At 39.3% G+C, this 19452-nt stretch overlaps 2 protein-coding genes across 4 annotated transcripts in view; both read right to left on the minus strand.

Moving 5' to 3' along the window:
• Positions 1–6155, minus strand: part of gucy1b2 (guanylate cyclase 1, soluble, beta 2) — a 53880-nt gene extending 47725 nt beyond the window's left edge. Inside the window, exons 1-4 of the mRNA XM_041965814.1 lie at positions 6141–6155; positions 3024–3097; positions 2803–2897; positions 1020–1180 (exon numbers count right to left, since the gene is read on the minus strand). Coding sequence (XP_041821748.1) covers positions 1020–1180; positions 2803–2897; positions 3024–3097; positions 6141–6155 — 345 coding nt within the window. The remainder of the gene's footprint in view (positions 1–1019; positions 1181–2802; positions 2898–3023; positions 3098–6140) is intronic.
• Positions 6156–8435: 2280 nt separating this feature from the next.
• The window catches only part of LOC121627383 (protein SON), a 46691-nt gene continuing 35674 nt past the window's right edge, over positions 8436–19452 (minus strand). For all 3 annotated transcript variants that reach the window (XM_041966265.1, XM_041966266.1, XM_041966267.1), the window contains 4 exons: positions 18121–18189; positions 16010–16125; positions 11561–11662; positions 8436–9220 (listed from right to left, as the gene is read on the minus strand). In XM_041966265.1, the coding sequence (XP_041822199.1) occupies positions 9143–9220; positions 11561–11662; positions 16010–16125; positions 18121–18189 (365 nt within the window). In that variant the 3' untranslated portion in view covers positions 8436–9142. The remainder of the gene's footprint in view (positions 9221–11560; positions 11663–16009; positions 16126–18120; positions 18190–19452) is intronic.

Consider the following 19452-nt stretch of genomic DNA (forward strand, 5'->3'; position numbering starts at 1 on the left):
AGCCATCCTCTTTCTATCTTCAGCTTTTTTACAGACAGTGCAATGCTTGATTGCAGAATTTACTGGTATTTAATGGAATCCATTTCTCCTCCACCAGTTAAATGTTCTTTGTGCTGCTGGCTGCAACACAAGCCCAAAGCACGGTTGATCCACCACCATGCATAACAGTTAAGGAGGTGTTCATTTTATGAAATTCCGCACTCTTTTTTTCTCCAAATATAACTCAGTTCAGCCAAAAAGTTATATTTTTACAGGTCCACTGAGCTTGTTTCAAAAATGCATCAGACTGGTTTAAATGACCCTTTGCAAATTTGTGATGCTGAATTTTGTGGTGAAGGACACAGGAAAGTTTTTCTTCTGATGACTCTTTCATGAAGTTCATGGAAGATGTGCAGGTGCAGTCTGCCACTCCAGAGTCTGCTAAATCTTCACGAAGGTGTTTTGCAGTCGAACAGGGGCCTTTCTAGCTATCCTACAAGCAGTTCTCTCAGTTCTTGATCTTTTAGACCTCAGCTTGCCTGCACCTTACCTGTTAATTGCTATTTTTCTGTTAAAAATAATAAAATAAAGACATTACAAACTGAGGAAACAACTACCTGTAAAGACTTTGCTGTCTTCTTTTAGGCTTATCTTGCTTTGTGGGTATTGTAATTTTCATAGTACTTGGCAGCAGCTTAGTGGAGCCCTTTGCTGTTGTTGTTGGGACAAGGTTAAAGGAATCACAGTATTTACAGAGCTTTGAAATTCACTTGGCCTTTCCTCATGATGATTATGATCAAGCCATAGCATTATCAAGTTAAATCAGGTGATGAACACTAACACATTTTTAAAGAGATGTGCAGTGCAAAATACAGCTATGCACTGGTGAAATGAGGTTTTTCTAAAGTGCACAGGGCAGTCACAATATGAATATAGCTGAAAATATGACAAGGTAATTGCCGAAGTCTGGTTGTTTCTTTTAGGTCTTCGGCAAAACTTGGCACGAGGACACAAACAGAAATAATAACATACAAGCATACCTGATAGGACAGAGCCAGGTAACTATGGAGAGCATCCAGATTTCCAATGAATTCAGTGAGATTTCCACCCAGTGACCTCAGCATGGTGTCATAGCCCGCTTGCTTACAAAAAGTAAAGAAATGCTCTCCAAAAAGCTTAAGAAATCCATCAGCAGAGACATCTGAAACATCAAAGCATAGAAAGAAACACAGTCATAGAACTATATATATATATATATATATATATATATATATATATATATATATATATATATATATATATATATATATATATTATTCAGGGCATTGTCAACATTGCACTAAGATCATCCCAAGGGCCTGATTATCATGACTGGGCCTTACTGCACATGCTTTTGGGAATACACTGTAATTGAATATCTGCTTGCTGCCTGTGCTGTAATAAAACAAACACGTGTTCACTGGGAGACCAGACTACAAAATAATAAGTGATGTTTTTAATGCCCTGAATAAACAATTGTTCTTGTGTTTTACACATCTGTGCCCAGTGGCCCACTGTTCCATAATTTAGTTTTGTACCTGCCAAATAAAATCTACACGTGTATCAATAAATAATTTACTTGTCATGCACAAATTTTTTTGCAGCCACTGCTGTGTAAACTAGTCACCCTTTACTTTAATGTGTAGTGTACTATACTGTGAACAAACAATGTCTCTACAGTACTGACATGAAAAAAGGTATAAAATTCAAAATAAAATATTTATTCTGATTAATTTAGATTAAATGAATATGTATGTTATGTGGACTTAAAATAATACAGAACCGGAGACTACTGTCACATGGTGATCCTTGCTAAACAATTGTTTAGCAACTACTATGGAATGTGAAAAGTAACTATTCAAAGTTCAAAGTTTCTTATGCTCCTATTTCTGCATTCAAGTTTAAGGCAGTCATTGAATGCAGTGATACAAACATCTGCTGGGCTGACCTGTTCATTTCATCAGGGACATTGTTAACACTTGAGTTGTCACATGCACACTCAAACATGTTTTTACAACTCAGACACCTACATGCTTTCATTTTTGTCATAGTGCAAAATATTTACAGTAAATATGATATAATAATTTAATAACAGACAAATATTAATTATTAATGATAACATGTAAATTACAATGTGTAACTTACTGTTACTGTACAAATTGACTTACTCATTTATATTTCCAAATTTAAGCCACTGCATTTCTTAAACAAGTAAATGTGGATGGTGTGCACACAGCTTGTCCATTTAGCATGTGTTCATTTGGACTCATTAATTCAGTCCATGGCTAGAATAAAACTTTGTTTCACCAAAACAAATTTCAGCCAAAAAAATCACTGACATTTTCACACAAAAGTAAAATTATACACTGAGCTAATTTAAAAAACAAAAACAAAAAACAGTACAAGGACAAGCAGCTCTTCCTGTGGGGAAAAAAATCCCTCCAGGAGGACTGGCCAGTTCACAGAAATATAGCAGGTAACATAGGCTGTATTTACCACTGAGCTGCAGGTGGAAGATTACTCACCTACCCATTCTGAATGGGATTAAAATCACTGACCAGCATGGATAATGTTAAAAACCATCTTGCCTCCCCTAGAGATATAAATCCAGTCCCACTAAGGTTTCAAGATAGCTTAATATTAATTAGAAAAACTTGCATGAAATTTGCTGAAAATGTGATTTCTGATATGCAAAGAGCAGATGGAAATGGAAGCCTACTAGAAATGAGAACTTAATGAAATACTGAAGACCCGACAAGGACAAAAAGACATTTTAACTCTTACCCAGCAGCGAACAGGCCTCCTGCACTAGGCTTAAGGTTAGGCTGTCATCATAAACCATATATGTCATGAAAGTATCCTGGACCCCTGGAAGAGAGCTATGCAAAACAATTTACTGAATTTTTTCATGAAATTGGCACATCATCACAACTATGATCTTCATCCTGACAGCCATTGCCATCCATTATAATATACTGTATATATGTGTGTGTATGCACCCAGACCTCAGTTTGTCCCAGGTATCCTGTCCAAACCTTTCCATCACCAGAGACTGTAAGCAGCTGTTGATGAACCCATACTGCAAAGAACAGAAAGACTTCACTGGTCACCACTGTTCTAATTCAGTTGAATTTCACAAAACAGCACAAATCAATTTAATTAGTATGTACCAGCACTTATGAAAACAAAATATTCTGTATTCTGCAGGTGAATCACACCTCTGAAGTATTGCTGTTGGTTGAAAACTTCAGTCTTTTGGTAATGCTAAAGCTGAAAAGAATCTGTCTAACTCCTGGTCAAACTTCCCTGCCACAACAGATCCACACTGGACTACTATAGGACACTACACAAAATATAATGGGAAACAAGTTACATTTTGCATGCAGAACTGTAAAACAAGTCTAAGTTGCTTCACTAATATTAATGCAGGTCTTTTGTAAGATAAGCTTCCAACATTATATAGCACTGTGAGTTATATAATGTGGGAATTAAATATTAAGAAATAGATTTGAAATAAATATTGGAACATATAGCGTGGTCATGACATCCATAAGTATGTCCATAAAACACTGATGATGCCTGTATTTCAGTACAGAAATGACACATGTTCTGGGATGTGGAGGAGTCGTGCCTGTACATGTGATCAACAATGATGATGACACAGATAAAAAGTTGAGTGAAGTTGAATTTAACTCAATCTAATTCAATCATTACATTGTTAAAAAATATTATAATGGATCCCCTCTGCATAGGGCACGGAAACGTCCAGACACAGCCTTGTCACACAGAATGCGACATGCATTTGAGAGTAACAAGTAATCTGTCAAAATAGAAAGACATACTCACCATGTCTACGTATGTTTTGTGTTATCCTCATGAATTCTTCAACCACAATGGTTACACATGTACAAATGTGCAACTGCAATTCTCTCTCTCCCTCTCTCTCTTTCTCTCTTTTGTCACCAGCCAGTCCTGTCCCTTTAAGACAGTTGCTGGGTGCGTGTGTGTATGTCCGCATGCAGAGAGAATCCCCACTTTACAACCAGGTCACTTTGATGGATCAGGCTCATGGAAAGACTTCCTTTACATGTTTGAAAGCTGTGCCCAGGCAAACCCCTGGTCAGAGAAGACCATGGCTGTGCAGCTCAGATTCAGCCTGACCGGTGCCGCTGGTGCTATTGTTCATAAAAACCCCAGATCTGCTAGATGGAGTTACCAGTGGATTGTGGATGAAGTGGATGCTGCTTATGGGCCGTGTTCAGAACATGCAGCAGCCATAGGCATTGAACTAAGGCAGAGGGTGAGAGGGCCAAGTGAAGCTCTGCACAGTCTAAGAGATGATATCTATGAGAAAGTCTCCATAATGTATGCAGATCGCACAGAGCGAGAACAGGACACCATCAGCGTGGAAATTTTCACCAACGCCTTGGCTGATGCTGAGGTAGTTCAAAGACTGTTGGAAGAGCAGCCTTGCACCCTGGCCAGAGCATATGAAGTGGCACACAGGTACGAAACCACTCGGAGGACTGCCAGAGCGGTCACCCAGCTGATGCATTCAGGTCAATGGAATGCGGCAGAGCGGAGAGCCAGGGCAGCAACGGTACGTGAGAGAGGTGCAATGCAGTGTGACGGGCCAACAGGGGTAGCTGCAGGGTCCACCAACCCATCAGGCGAAAACCCAAGTCTTCGCCCGCGGTGGCCGCCAAAGAAAAACAGAAATGCTGAAATGGCCTCAGCCGAGGTCATCTGTCACAACTGCTCTGGTGTGGGACATCTACAGAGGAACTGCCCTTCTCCTCGTCGGCCCAAACCACACACTTTGCAGGTGTGCAGAAAAAAATCGGGAAAAAAAGAAAGAAAAAAATAGAGTTCCAGAAATGTTTTGTAAAGTTTGTTTCGAATTTGGGAAACATACATTTATGTTGCCAAAGCAGCTAAAAAAAGAGAACAAAAATGTGCAATATTATTACAATAAGTAATGCTAAACTAAATTAAAATGTCAACAGAGCACTGGAACATTGCAATCTTGCAATCAAATATATAAATATCTATACATATACATCTTTGGAATAATAAACCAATGATAGCTCTCATTAGTGATCCCCACCACAATTTGTTCGACTTGTTAGAAGTATTTAATCGGTCAAAATGTCTATGTCTGGTGTTTTGTGTAATCATACATATGCAGTGCAAACATCTTGCCAAATTAGCAGCTAACAGTAAGACATCCTAACAAACAGCACATTTACAATGAATAACTCCGGACCGGAGCAACACACAGCCTTCAGCAACGATGACAGAGACCATTACAATGCTGAGGCGATTCCTGGTGGACTGACTGCAGCAGCTTCCTTACTACTAAACTGAGAGCTAACTGCAGCTGCCGTTGCTAACATAAAGTTAGCAGTGCCAGCACTAATGTTAGCTCTGTGAGCACTCCTCTCTCCTGACTCAACTCTGAGTTGTCCGGAGCCAAACTCGGCAAGAAATCCACCTTGGCTCTGTATTCCTCCACCGTCCTGTTGGAGGCTGTGTGTGTAGGCTATACGGAAGCCGAGAACCACATAATTTAATTCGTTATCATGGGAAAACGGTCTTTGTTAGCTCGAGATAATGAAATAATTAATTCGTTATCACGGGAAAACGATCTTTGTTAATGCTCATAATGAGCAGGTGGCCTTGCCACTATTGTATGAGCATGTGTGTGTACAGGTAAATGCAGGCTTGTGTTGTAATAGCGCTTTGAGTGGTCATTAGACCAGAGAAGTGTCATGCAAATACAGTACATTTACTATGGTTGGCAGACAAAAAGAGGTGATGAGTTACAGTAAATTTGAGCAATAATTAAGTATTTAAGGTATAAATGAAAGGATTCCACATGTCTAGATTGAAGAGTAGGTTTAAAACTTTCGCTTTTGATAAAGCTTACAATTAGGGCTGGCTCAGGCTTGCCTTAGACCAGAGGATAGTTATGCTGCTACAGAATTAGACTGCTGGATGACTTACCATGATACACCAAGCTCCGCAAGTTCCTTCTCTACTTCTCAATCTGTATGCATTCATGTCCTACTAAGGCATGTTACTAATTTAGCTTCTTTCCTGGATTTTTTGTGCTTTCTCACCTGGCAGGTTCCCATTAATAGTGGCTCCACCTGGATTGTGCAATATGGTTGTGTCCCCTTCCTGACATCCACTGTAATTGCTATTACTAAGATAACATAAGATAAGACTTTATTAATCTGTGGGAAATTCTGTGGCCTGCTGTGGCCTGAGATGGTTTTCAGGCCCTTCAAAACCTGTACAAGGCAGACCAGTACATGCAGTGAATGGCTGATTATTGAATGAGTTGCACGTGAAGAGGCGGGCTGGGAGGCCCAGCAACTGCAGGGCAGATGAGGGAAGCTAGGACTGCTGTGTTGCTAGGTGGGGTAGTCAGGTAATGGGGAACGGACAAACTGTCCATTGGCATCTGGTGGATAAGTGGAGAATTGCACTGAAGGGCCTGGGAAAACAGAAATGTGTTTGAAGATGAAGAACAGGGATATAGACTGTGACACTTGTCTTCCAACTCTGGTGGAAAATGCTGTTTGAAGATTTTAATTCTCAGAGTAACTGGAAAGTTTACAAGTGCTGTTTACTTCAAAATAGATTGACCAGGCTTGATTATTACTGACATGCAGATGGATGTTAGTGCATATAATGTTGGGACCATTGTTTAAAAAAAATTGCACAGGTAATGGAAAGCTATTTCCAGATGCACCTGTTATAGTTGACTACAATTCATTGGACCAGCACCTTATGGTGCACCACTTTGTTCAAGTAACAGTAACTCTGGATAACTGTGTCAATTTTTCAAAAATTTACAGCCAAGAATCTTGGTGTTGTTTGATCCTTTCCTATTGGCGCATTTAATAAATCACCAAGACTATCTCTTTCTCAAAGTAGCTAAAATTAATCAGTTTCTGTTTCTGATGCACACCTTTGCTCCATCCAGAATATTTCCATCCTGATTTTTCACATTTTAATTTTGCTATTTTGGTCAATTATGTTTACAGAATCCATTTTTTTTTTTTATTTTATTTTATTCACTTTATTGATCCCAAAGTGGGAAATTATTCTCTGCATTTCACCCATCACTGATTCACACACACAGTAGTGGGCATCAGGCGCCTGGAGAGCATATTGGGGGCGTAAGTGCCTTGCTCAAGGGCACATCAGTCGGCTAATGGAGGGGGGGAAGTGGATACTCCACCACACCCAAGTTTCCCTGCCAGTCAGGTGGGGGGAATCAAACCGGCGACCCTCCGGTCACATGCCGATTCTCCAACCTCTAGGCCACGGCTGCCCCCTGACAGGTCTGTCTGTTTTGAAGGACAGATCTCTGTCCTCTGTTGCTCTTTCTCCATTTTTTTCTTAATTGTCCTAATCAGGGGTTTACTGGGGAAATGCTTCTTTTTCCAAATGGAGGATCTATGGATTGATTATACACTTCACGGATTGTAAAGCCCCTTGAGGCAGGTTTTTTTGAAATTGTGACAAGCAGCCTCCCTCCAACTGTTCACAAACTGGACTCGATTACTGTAACAGATGATTTACTGATGATTTACACATTAGTCCAGTATAAGCTGCTCTCTACTGGCCTCCTGTAACATTTATAATTGATTTTAAGGTCCTGCTCCTTGTATACAAATCCCATTAATGGGCTAAGACCAAGATACATTGCTAAATCCGCAAAAGAATAACCTAAAGAACACTGTGATTATCTGCTGCTGGTTTATTGGAGGTTTCCAGCAACAGCTGAAAAAAAAAATCCTGGATGCAGCCTTCGTCTCAAAGCTCTGGATCATACTACCAATAGATATCAGGGAACCCAGCTCACTAAATATTTTTAAAAGAAAGCTAAAAACTTCACTTCACATTAGCCTTTAACCAGCTATGACTCCCCGACATAGGCCTGAAACCTTTGTGTCTTGCCTCACCGTTATTTATTGCTGTATTTAAATTGCTGTATTTTACTTGATTTTCTTCATTTTTTTAAATCTATTTTTACCTATATTTTAATACTATTATTTTTCATCTCATGTTATGCAGTCTTTTTTTCCTCCTTATTCTACCTTACTTTAACTACTATTACCAATTGTTTTTATGTTTATGTCTTTTCTCTGTGAAGCATGCGATTTCTTTGTTGTAAAGCACTTTAAGTAGCAATACCTGTATGAAAGGTGCTGTAAAAATAAAGTTTATTATTCCCGATGAGTCTCTTGTGAGTGAAAAGAAGCAACTGCGACAACTCTTGTGTGTACTGGACGGCAGAAATGGTTGTCAGCGCATTTCCGTCTTATAAACTGGAGGACTTTGGTGACACACCTAAGTGGCTAAATCACATTCAACAGGCATTATTACCAATAAACATAATGTGCTTCCTCTACTACATAAATAAATATAATCTTTATTTCTGTTTACACATTTTCAGAAGGTTATTTCCATAAAATTTAACAGCCTCTTTCATGACAAACATTTTGTTAGGAGGCCAGGCCACAAATGTAATATCAGGACATACAGAAAAGTTGCTAACCAACAAGACACAGTTATTTACATATACATTTTTCATAATAGCCGAACTCAGCTGTTTGGCTGTGATCAACAAATCCATTGTAGAGAAATTCATGTCTGGTCTAGGATTAGACTAAAGTAATGATCAGCTAATATATATCAGGCTGAAATGCTACTATATGATACATATAATTATACATACATACATTTATGCCATACACTTTAAATAAGATTCTTTCCCAATCCTTACAACCCAGCAAAAAATTTGCCATCCTGTCATGAGCATAGTGACTTCAAAAAGTGTGTTTTGGGGGGTATAAAATCAGTCACAAGTTGCTTCCATACAAAGATACTTTCTTTCATCTGCAGCTATACTGGTAGTTATGGTTCTTACTGTCCTGTACCTAGAGTATTTATTAATTTCTTAGTATATAAAAGAGCTACCAGAGTGGCAAAATGGGCTGTTTTTTCAATGTGAGTGAAAAAACCCTTTCTGTCACTGAATGAAGTGAGAATGTAGTCAGACAGTTGAACTACGTAGAATATGTCAGTCCCACAATTGTGTGCATGTTTATGTAGAAAACAAGGGGCCAGTAGAAGCAGCAGTGAAGACAGGGCCAGTATAGAGTCCTGGTCCATCAACAGGAACCTAGAAAAAAAAAAAAACACATTTGAATGAACAGGCATTTAATCAATCAGTTATTTTACAAATGTAAGCCAGGATAAAAAAACGCAATTTCTGTATTTAGTAAAGCCATTTGGACACATTAATCCTACTCTGGAATAATCTATGGTACACAAAGAATCTGGTCATTCATGTGACAATAAAATTCGACCTTCAGTGGTGTGCAAAAGTTTGGGCAAACAATTTCTGTTACTGTGAATAGCTAAGTAAATAAATGTGACCTAATTTTCAAAAGGCATAAAGTTAAAGACATTTCTTTAATACTGAGGCAAGTTTATTTTATTTCTATTTTATACAGTTTCAAAAGAAAAAAAAGTGCCCAAAGGAAAAGTTTGCGCAGCCTGCATGGTTAGGTCATAGTAAAGGGGGTATCCCTCTGCAAGTACCACAGCGTGCAAATGCCTTCTGAAGCCAGCAAAGAGTCTTTTAATTCTTGTTTGGGGGATTTCTGCCCATTCTTCTTTGATCTACAGACTTTCAATGGTATTTAGGTTGCGGCTGCGATGGCAAAATCTTCATCTTGTGCCTTTTGAGATTGTGCATTGTGGATTATGGGGTGTGCTTAGGACTGTTATCCTGTTGTGGAAGCCATCCACTTCATCTTCAGCATTTTTACAGATGATGTGATGTTTTCTTGCAGAATTTGCTGATATTTAACTGAATCTATTCTTCCCTCTAGCAGTGAAATGTTCCCTGTGCGACAGGCTGCAAACAAGCCAAGAGCATTAGCCATCCATTCCCAGTTGGAGAGGTGTTCTTTTCCTGAAATTCTGCACCCCTTTTTTCCCAAAACATGTATCTGCTCATTGCAAAATGTTCTCTTTTAACTCCCAACAGTCCACAGGACTTGTTTCATATATCAAGCCAATTAAGTTATGAGTAAAAGTAAAAAAAAAGTTATCTGAGAGCTCAGAGGTCTTGGGGTGCCCAAAATTTTGTATGACACAAATTTTTTCACTCCAAAATTGTACAAATCAAAAACAATACACTAATCTTGTGTGTTGAAAATAATGTTTCATCTTTAACTTTATGCCTTTTGGAGATCAGTTCATCTTCTATGTACTTAACCGTTCACAGTAACAGAAATTGTGACCGGGATGCCTGGACTTTTGCCACTGTATAGTAGGAATAAAGACATTTAAGACTTTTAAAGTTGTTTACAACCTCATTTAGACATTTAAAAGAGTCACAGTTAGTCTGCATCTGATGTTATTTAGCAGGTTGAGTGGGTGGTGTAAAGGGCTTTTGGGTGAAGTAACACACCCTCTGATATTCCAGATGGAGATTAATTAATTAGCATCAGGACAGCCATTGTTAATATTTATGGTGCTGATCACAAATGTTTTTATTAGAGCTGAAATAATGTTAGCTTGAAAAAAAAAAAGCCAACCAAGGGGAATTACTTTGAACTTTTTGGAATTTATTATTTTAATTGACATACTTTGTTGACACAATAGTGAAACCATTATTCTAAATAGAGTCAAGAGTCAATAGCAGTAGTTTCAAATGTGGGGCCCCTCGAGGATGGGTAAAGGGTGCTGCAAGATTTGTTCATTTCATTGCTTATTTATTGTTCAATTCTGATGTTTCATTGCTACATAAAAAGTGAGGTAACATGAACCACATTTTATCTTACATTTCAATCAATCAAAATAGAACAGATAAGCAATATCAAAATTACTGTTACATCCCGCTAAATATGCAGTTATGCCAGAACGTATGGCTATATACAACTTTTTCACACAGACACATTTGCACTCCAAAGACCTGTAACCGAACTTCGACGAGAAAAATTGGTCAAGAATGCTAAAGCCAGCATGCTAACATGTTCACAATGATGGTCTTAAAATTCTGTTGTTTATCTGGTATGTATAGGGAATAAGGCTAATGAAATGTCATTCGTTTTGCAGAAATTTGTATGGGACAAACATTCTGACACATATTCTGAACTGGTGATGACACCCAAGTAAAAGTAAAGAGGATCACCACGATTATTACAATTCAGCCTGACTAGGATCTGAACGTCTCACAGAGCCACCAGCAAGGCTATAGACTCTTAGTCTTGTTGTAGTTGATATTGCACATTTATATGAAGATGCAATTAGTGACATTTGAGCTGTATTTAATCTACTTAAATGTATATATGTATATTTTCTGTGTATGTATTTTAATGCTTGCTCATACTGACCTGGCTACATGGGGCATATCGAAGCAGAGACAATACAGGTAAAATAAAGTAAAATAGACTTTTATTTCCTCTACATTGGAGAAACCTGACAACTTCCTAACTATTTTTAATATTACCTCTCCCAGAGCCTGTAGTGCAACTGTTGCTGCCATGGCCTTGGCATGTTTCTTATTGGGACTAGCTGTCTGGGGTTGGTAGTCCACACCATTCACTGTGACCTGGAGACAACAAAACATATGGTTGGGTGATCAAATGTCAGAATTTAACCATCAGAGGATACAGTAAAAAAAAAAAAAAAACAGCATGTGAATGAAAACAAACATTAGAGCGAGGGAGGGAAGCAAACCTCATCCATCTAATTAAAAAAAATCCTTCTTGCTTAATGTTTTCAAACTGTTGGCAATGTGCAAAGTCAGGTAGTCGGGTCCTCAGGTGTATCACACACCCTGTCATGGCTGATTCATTTAGCCATCCTGAGGACGGTGTATTTTACAAAGAGTATACCAAGACTTCCACTGGGCACATATCTGTGATGTTGCATAAGCAACATGTATGTGCTCCACTCTCTATGCTTCTCCAATCCCCACCAGTGGCTTGCACATATTGTGTTTATTTGGTCAGTAAGCAGACTTCATAGATAAATCTTTTCTTTTTTTGTTCTGTTTTAATTGAGTTTATTATTGATGGATAATCGGGAGTCTGCACAGGGTGTTTTATTTTGAAAATTTACCAGATTCTCTACACCGTTCCTGAGTCTGACTTCCTGTCTAGCTTGGCAAATTGTCACAACATCTGTCAAAAATAGACTCACTGCGTATTCTCGGCAGAGAAGAGAGTAGGTACACTTCTGAAACAGAGAGACTACATGTCCGGTAGAAAAGCACTCGTTGACTGGAATACAAATGTTGCTCTTCTTATTCTTAGTATGTCTCACAATTTATAACTAGAAAATTCCCCCTGGGAAATTTTGAAAGGGACACGGGGTGCGTTCGAGCCGACAAAATTATCTACGTTTTAAAGTTTGAATGAAGTCTCTAGGAGAAACTATGGTGAAGCAGCGGACAATTGAAAAAGGCTGCAATTTGAGAAAACTGCAGATATCAGAGGCAGTCAGTCCCTGATTAATGAATTGCTCCCAGCTGTGTTTCTGTGGCTTTCTCCTTGTCTGTCTCTGTTGATCACCTCAGCTGTCTGTGTCTGCTTCATGTCTCTGTTAACATGAATTAATGAACTGAATCAATAAACATGAATGGAGCTAATGCTAACAGAGCTAACAGAGCTAACACTAACTGAGCTAACAGCTAACGGTGCGAATATTGCTAACGGCGGTAGCGCTAACAGAGCTAACTGTGCTAACAGAGCTAATAACGGCGTTAACAAGGGGGCGGGGGGATGGGGTTTTCATTATGCATTTGTCTGTGTGTGTGTGTTTATGTATCTGTCATTGTGTGTGACTGCGTATGTGTGTGTCTTCGTCTGTTTCTGTGGCTTTCTACTTGTCTGTCTCTGTTGATCACCTCAGCTGTCTGTGTCTGCTTCTCTCCTCTGCTTCATGTCTCTGTTAACATGAATTAATGAACTGAATCAATAAACATGAATGGAGCTAATGCTAACGGAGCTAACAGAGCTAACACTAACTGAGCTAACAGCTAAAGGTGCGAATATAGCTAACGGCGCTAGCGCTAACAGAGCTAACTGTGCTAACAGAGCTAACAGAGCTAACGGCGTTAACAAGGGGGCGGGGGGATGGGGTTTTCATTATGCATTTGTCTGTGTGTGTGTGTTTATGTATCTGTCGTTGTGTGTGACTGCGTATGTGTGTGTCTTCGTCTGTTTGTGTGTGTGTGTCTGCTTGAACTACACAAGCAGCCCAACCAGCTCCTACATGGAGATGTGTCTGGTATATGTGTGTCTGAATGTGTGTGTGTGTGTGTGTTTGTTTGTGTGCGTGTGTAACTTCTGCCCCACCTGCTGATAATTACCTCTCTACCTCTCCCACTTTTTACCTGTTCCTGTTCAGTTTTGACGTGCTTGTTTTTAATCACTTTTTAGCTGTTGGTTAGCCCTGCTTGTGTGTGTGTTTGTGTGACTACTGTCTCAACCTTTTTGGCAAAGCGCTTGGTGAAGCTGAGTTTAACTGTTTGTTGGATGGAGATTGTTTTCAAACAATGCCCTTGTTTTGACTGAGCTCGTTAAGATAATCATTCTCAGGCTTGTTGTCCTGCAGATGTGTGTGCGTGGGTTATTGACCGGTGTGTGTGTAAATGACAGTTGCACCTGTTAAACTCTTCCCTTGAAAAGCGGCTTTTTCGCTGTCGGTTTCTTCCGAACAACTTGCGATTGTGTCAAAACCGTAGCTGCTATCAAAAAACCGATTACACTGTGAGATGCGGACAAGTCTGGGCCAGATGTACGTGTGTTTTATGTCCAGATATTCTTTAGAAAAATGACAAAATGGTCGACTTAAAAAGACTCTGCGACTCAGAGAACAGGAGTTTGTATTGTATGCAGTGAGATTTGGGTTCGGCGAACCTCCTGAACTAAATCCTCTGGTGAGAGAACCGTACCTCGTATCAGAGTGTACTATAGATCATCGGACTCCCGAGAACTTCCTGAGTCCGACCATCATCTCGTTTTATTCCTGACACAACAACTTTTCGTTTTATGGCGATCTAAAGACAGGAGGCATTTCTGCTTTGCTCACAAAACAGCTCTGAATTTTAACATGGGACTTAATGGGAGAACAGGAGGGCGCTGGCTGCACAAAACGTCTCACTATTTAAATTCAGTAAGTCTCTCGGCTTTTTCGAGGACATCACACGAAAGAGGACAAGTTTGTCTACAAAAGATCCCAAAATTATGTGTCTCCTATTCACCGTTTGGATTTTACGGCAATTTTAGAAACACATTTCAGGCGATTTCTCACCGGCTGTCTCACTCTAACTTTTGAATTTATCCACTCTAGGGGGAGAAATTCTGAGCATTTTTGTGAGAAACTTGATGGTCTTCAGATGGTCGTAGCTCGAAAACCGTAAGAGATATCAAAAAATGTGCCGGTATTATTTTTGAGCTGACAAATTTATCTACGTTTTAAAGTTTGAATGACGTCTCTAGGAGAAAGTATGGCAGAGCAGCGGACAATTGAAAAAGGCTGAAATTTGAGGACGTCCCCATTCATTTCTTATGGGAAATTTGAGAAAAGTAATAGCACACCGATCCCGAACAAACCGCACGTTTTGATATATAATTTGCAAGGGTTTTCTCAAAGCTGCGGGGCGAGTTTAGGGACAAAAATTTGGAGGATGATGAAAAATAATAATAATAATAAGAAGAAACGCGCGGGATAGTAATAAGTGACTCGGGGCATAGCTTTATGCTCCTCCAGCAGAGCTGCAGGAGCCAGTGCCTCGGAGCGTGCCCCGTGTCCCTAATAATAAGAAGAAACGCGCGGGATAGTAATAAGTGACTCGGGACGTTGCCCCATGTCCCTAATTAAGATAAGATAAGATAAAACTTTATTTATCCCCAGTCGGGGCAATTTGGGCATTACAGCAGCATTGAAAGCAGTGGGAAGAAAAAAAAAATAGCAGCAGAGGTAGAGAACATTCGAAATGATAAAAAAATAAAAAGTAGACTATATATATGTACACATTATACATCAAAATGGAATTTGACTATATAAAAGAAAAATAAAATATGTAGATTAAAATTACAGACTACTGAAAGATAATCTTTTTATAGTGAAGCAGAGTTAGACAACTGTTCACCATATCGAATGAAGTTCTGTACAGACATTCATGGTGTAGAGAGAACAAATCCTGGCAAAATTGGTGATGATCTGATTCTAAAGCTAGTGCCTCCAGCAGGTCAATGTTTTCCTTTACCCTGCAAAATATCTCAACATCTGCTACACGGGCTGGAACAAAATGTGGTATAAACATTCATGGTTTCCAGATGACAAATCTTATTGCCTTTGTGTTTTCCTCAAGCACCACCATGTGGTTGACATTTGTAGTTTTAAGGGACATTTCTCTAGATCGGATGGAGTGTCTTCAAATTTGCTAAACACATCCATGTCCCCATGTCCCTTCCCATAGGACTAATTGTAATAACTTTGGTGATCCTCTGACCCCTATAGCACCATCATCAAGTCAAACTTCCATCCAATACCTTCAAACCTACTGACATTCACATCAGCCTCTGCTAATTAGCAAATGTTAGCATGCTAACCTAGCATGCTTAACATGGTGAACATGATACCTGCTTAGCATTAGCATGATAGCATTGTCTTTGTGATTGTGTTATCATATTAACATTCAGTTCAAAGCATCACTTTGCCTCAGTACAGGCACTCACTGCCATTAGGGTGGGTTATAGAGTCTTAATCTTGTCAGATGGAAGAAGAAAGTAAAACAAAATTCAGGATTTTAGAATTTCTTCAAATCTGATATTGTAGAACAGAGAAGAAAAGATGCAGAAGGTTTATATATTGCAGACAAACCTCAAAGGTTGAATATGCAACTAACTCATGAAAAGGACTAAGACTGTTGCGTAGAATGGCCTACCTTGAAGAGGAAATTCTTGCGGTGGTCAGGACCACTGTGGTGAACCATGACAAAGTCTGGCTGCGTTATCCGTCTCTTGTTGCACAACTCGATGAGAGCAGACACTGGGTGCTTCCCTGCACACAGACAAAAGGGCACAATAAGATGCAGGGGCACACAAACATGCCACAGAACTGGGATAATCTGAAGAAGCTGAATCTAAATCACAATGGTCACAACTTTATGAGACTGGCTATGTGTGTGTATATGTATTTTGGTACCAGCTGGGGCTGAACAATTCATGATTTCTACATTGACATTACCATTGACATTACCATTGACATTACCATTTGAAAGCAATAGTTACATAAATTACATAAATTTAAACTTAAAAAGGTGTAGCAACTTAAAGTTTAAGGTGCCAAATTTGGATTTTGCTGGCTGCAATGACAACTGTATTTCTCACCATGTTCTCTTTAGGCTAGTCTCTCTGTATAATTTGGTGTCATGTCTCGTCGTGTCTGTTGATGTGTCTGTTCACAGTGTCATGTCTTGTCATGCACTTCCTGTTGTATTGTGAAACCCTAACTCTCCTCTCGTTTCAGACCTTTGACTTCCTGGTGTCCTTCCAGCCTGTCTGATTGTCTGCCCCGCCCTGATTGTCTCCACCTGTTCATTGTTACCTTGTATATATAGTCTACGTCTACCTTTGTTATTTGTTTGTTATTGCCCTTCTGCCTTAGTTGCCTTTTTGTCTAAGCGCCTTTTGTTGCCTGTATTTGAAAAGAACATTTTTTGTTAATAAACCAGCCTGTTGAGCTCGCCTTCTGTTTCGTTTGTGTTCTGCCTGTGAGTCCTGAAGCTCTGAAAGCTCTACAGGCTTATCATTTGGGTTTTTGAAAAAAATGAGGAGCCACATATCTCTATGACCCTAAATGGCCAAAGTTACTGAATGCTAAATGGTAGTTGATGAACAGCATTCTGATATATGGGTTGCTCTGGTGCAGGTGTGAGTGGGTACTGTTAACCGGTCTAATATTAAGCCAAATACTGGACCAGAGCAGTAATACAGAATTTTACCACTAGGTGCCACACATGATTCAGCTCCTCAAAAGAGAAACATAATGAGAGCAAAATAATGACAATGTAGCAGCACCTCAATCAGAACAAATGAGTGACACAATGTGTTTTAGGAAGTGTCCCTTGCTTGTACAGCTTTAATTTAAGACAAATAAATTACTCTTGTTGGGAAGCATTTATTGCACTCACAGTAACATAACACGTTGTCTCCAACTTGAGTAACGCTATCTTAACTTTACCTTACTCTCTCTGCTCTGCTCCACATGTGGTGAAACATGGGTAGTATAGAGAAACTACAGTGTTTCTCATTCACTGCTGTGAATTTTGGTCTCTCTCTTTGTCTTCCCTCCATCTCCCACACACTCACACACACACATGGCCACACCCCTTCTCACACACACTTTCTCACATCCACACGCTTGCTGGCTTTATGTGTAGTTGCGAGTATTATAGCTGCTTGTGTTGTAGTTGGGCAACAGATGTTTACTGACTGAATGATTATTGATTGTTGATCAGTATTGCTGAAGTTAAATTGACGGTATTGTAAATTTAAGGAGCAGTTGTCTGTGATTATTTGTGCTTTCGTGTTGTGGTAACAGGTGGTTGTGAGGGTCAATGCTGGGATTCAACCCTTCGCTATTCACCTGATCAATGTAAAATGGCATTTTAAACACTGGCATATTAAGTGAACAGCAATTTTATGAGACTGTATCCATGGTTGGTTATTGGTCCCTGATCTCAGGGTGGTGCTGTGAATACAATGTAAACAACAAACACAGACCTATAGTTCCATTTATGGTGGCTTACCATATTTGACTCAGGCTGACAAATGAGGTATTTTCATTCAACAAATGATCTGTTGGAGTAAAAATGATCTATTCTGACTTTTCAAACAAAGGCCTGATCCAGCTTGATGCCAGTGTAAAGGAATTAATCTCTACATATGGAAGAAAGTGCAAGGCCAAATATCACAGCTACAGCATTTCTGTAGCATAATATTCAGGTTTATTTTCATTGTACATGCTTTGACTGTGTTTTGCTGTATTTGTTACCCATTAGATCCTTTGTTACCACCAGTCCTCCTGTTTGCTTTTGTGGCTTCTCTCCTTCAGCAACTAGTCCTGAAACACATAAAAATCATCATCGTTATCATCACCACTATCATTAGTGCCATTATTCTAATCATCAATATAAAACCATTTCCCTCGAGAGTAATGTGTATCAGTCAGAATAGCCTGGTGGAATTTTGCCATAGACGCAGCATGATACTGAGGGTACTACTGTGAACCAACAGTATTTGCAGCCTCATAAGAATGAGGGCACATGATTGCACCTTGGGAAACTTTATCAGGCAGACACCTGCATTCTGACAGTAAATTGTCTTTTTACTGGCTGGTGAGGAAAGAAAAGGAACGTGTTAGCTGTTTTAATGGGGCCAAGTGTCATTACAATGGCAACACTCACCACCAGAATTCGATTTAAGCTGATGAAGCTCAGGTATTTCAATATCAAAGGAAGAGAGGCTCTCAAGAGCTAATTTTCATAGCCACACTCAACATCCAGAATGCTTACTTCTGTTCCACCCTTCCCTTTTCCCAACAGGGACTGGGGCAAGTACTGATTAGGCACTGGGAGAGGTCTTGATGCGCTCTGACACAGGTATGTAAGCATACCACAGCACCCCATGAAAACCTTTGCCTTTTTTGACAAATGTAAACATCCAGCATGGACATTTGATCTTCACGTAACCATTGTGAGTGACAGAGGTAATGTAATGTAAAAAATAAAAATGAATTAATAGTTCCATAATTAATTAATTTAATTTCCTCTTGTGAGGAAAAAGTTAGGGCATCCCCACATTTGTTTAAACAAATTTAAATCAAATGAACCACATCAGGCGAAAGTGATTTGAACATCGTTAGAGAGGATTTTGAAGGAGTCTTATTTAGGCCACATTTAGTTACATTTAGTTTGGTTTATTCTATATTGTTGATGTGAGTCCTATCACCATGGCGCGATATGAAGAGCTCCCTGTGGCCTTCAGAAATTATGCTGTAAATGTGTGTGAGTCTGGGAAGAGATTTAAAAATATCTCCAAAGAACTAGAAACGACTTTCACAAAATAATTTACAAGTGGATAACATTTAACTTAAACCCTTAAAACTGCCAACATTGTACACGTTTGATTTTGAGATCAAATCCTGAGATATTGCGTTCATGAGAATGGGATGGATGGACAACCCAAAAACACACTGCCTATGGCTACAGCTATCACTGGTGCTGATGGGAAGGCATAAAAACAGGGCAAGACTAAAGTTTGCAACAGAACACCAAGACAAAGACCAGGACTTCTGGAACATTGTGCTTTGGACTCTATAGTTGAA

The sequence above is a fragment of the Chelmon rostratus genome, chromosome 24 (assembly GCF_017976325.1).
Source record: "Chelmon rostratus isolate fCheRos1 chromosome 24, fCheRos1.pri, whole genome shotgun sequence".
NCBI lineage: Eukaryota > Metazoa > Chordata > Actinopteri > Chaetodontiformes > Chaetodontidae > Chelmon > Chelmon rostratus.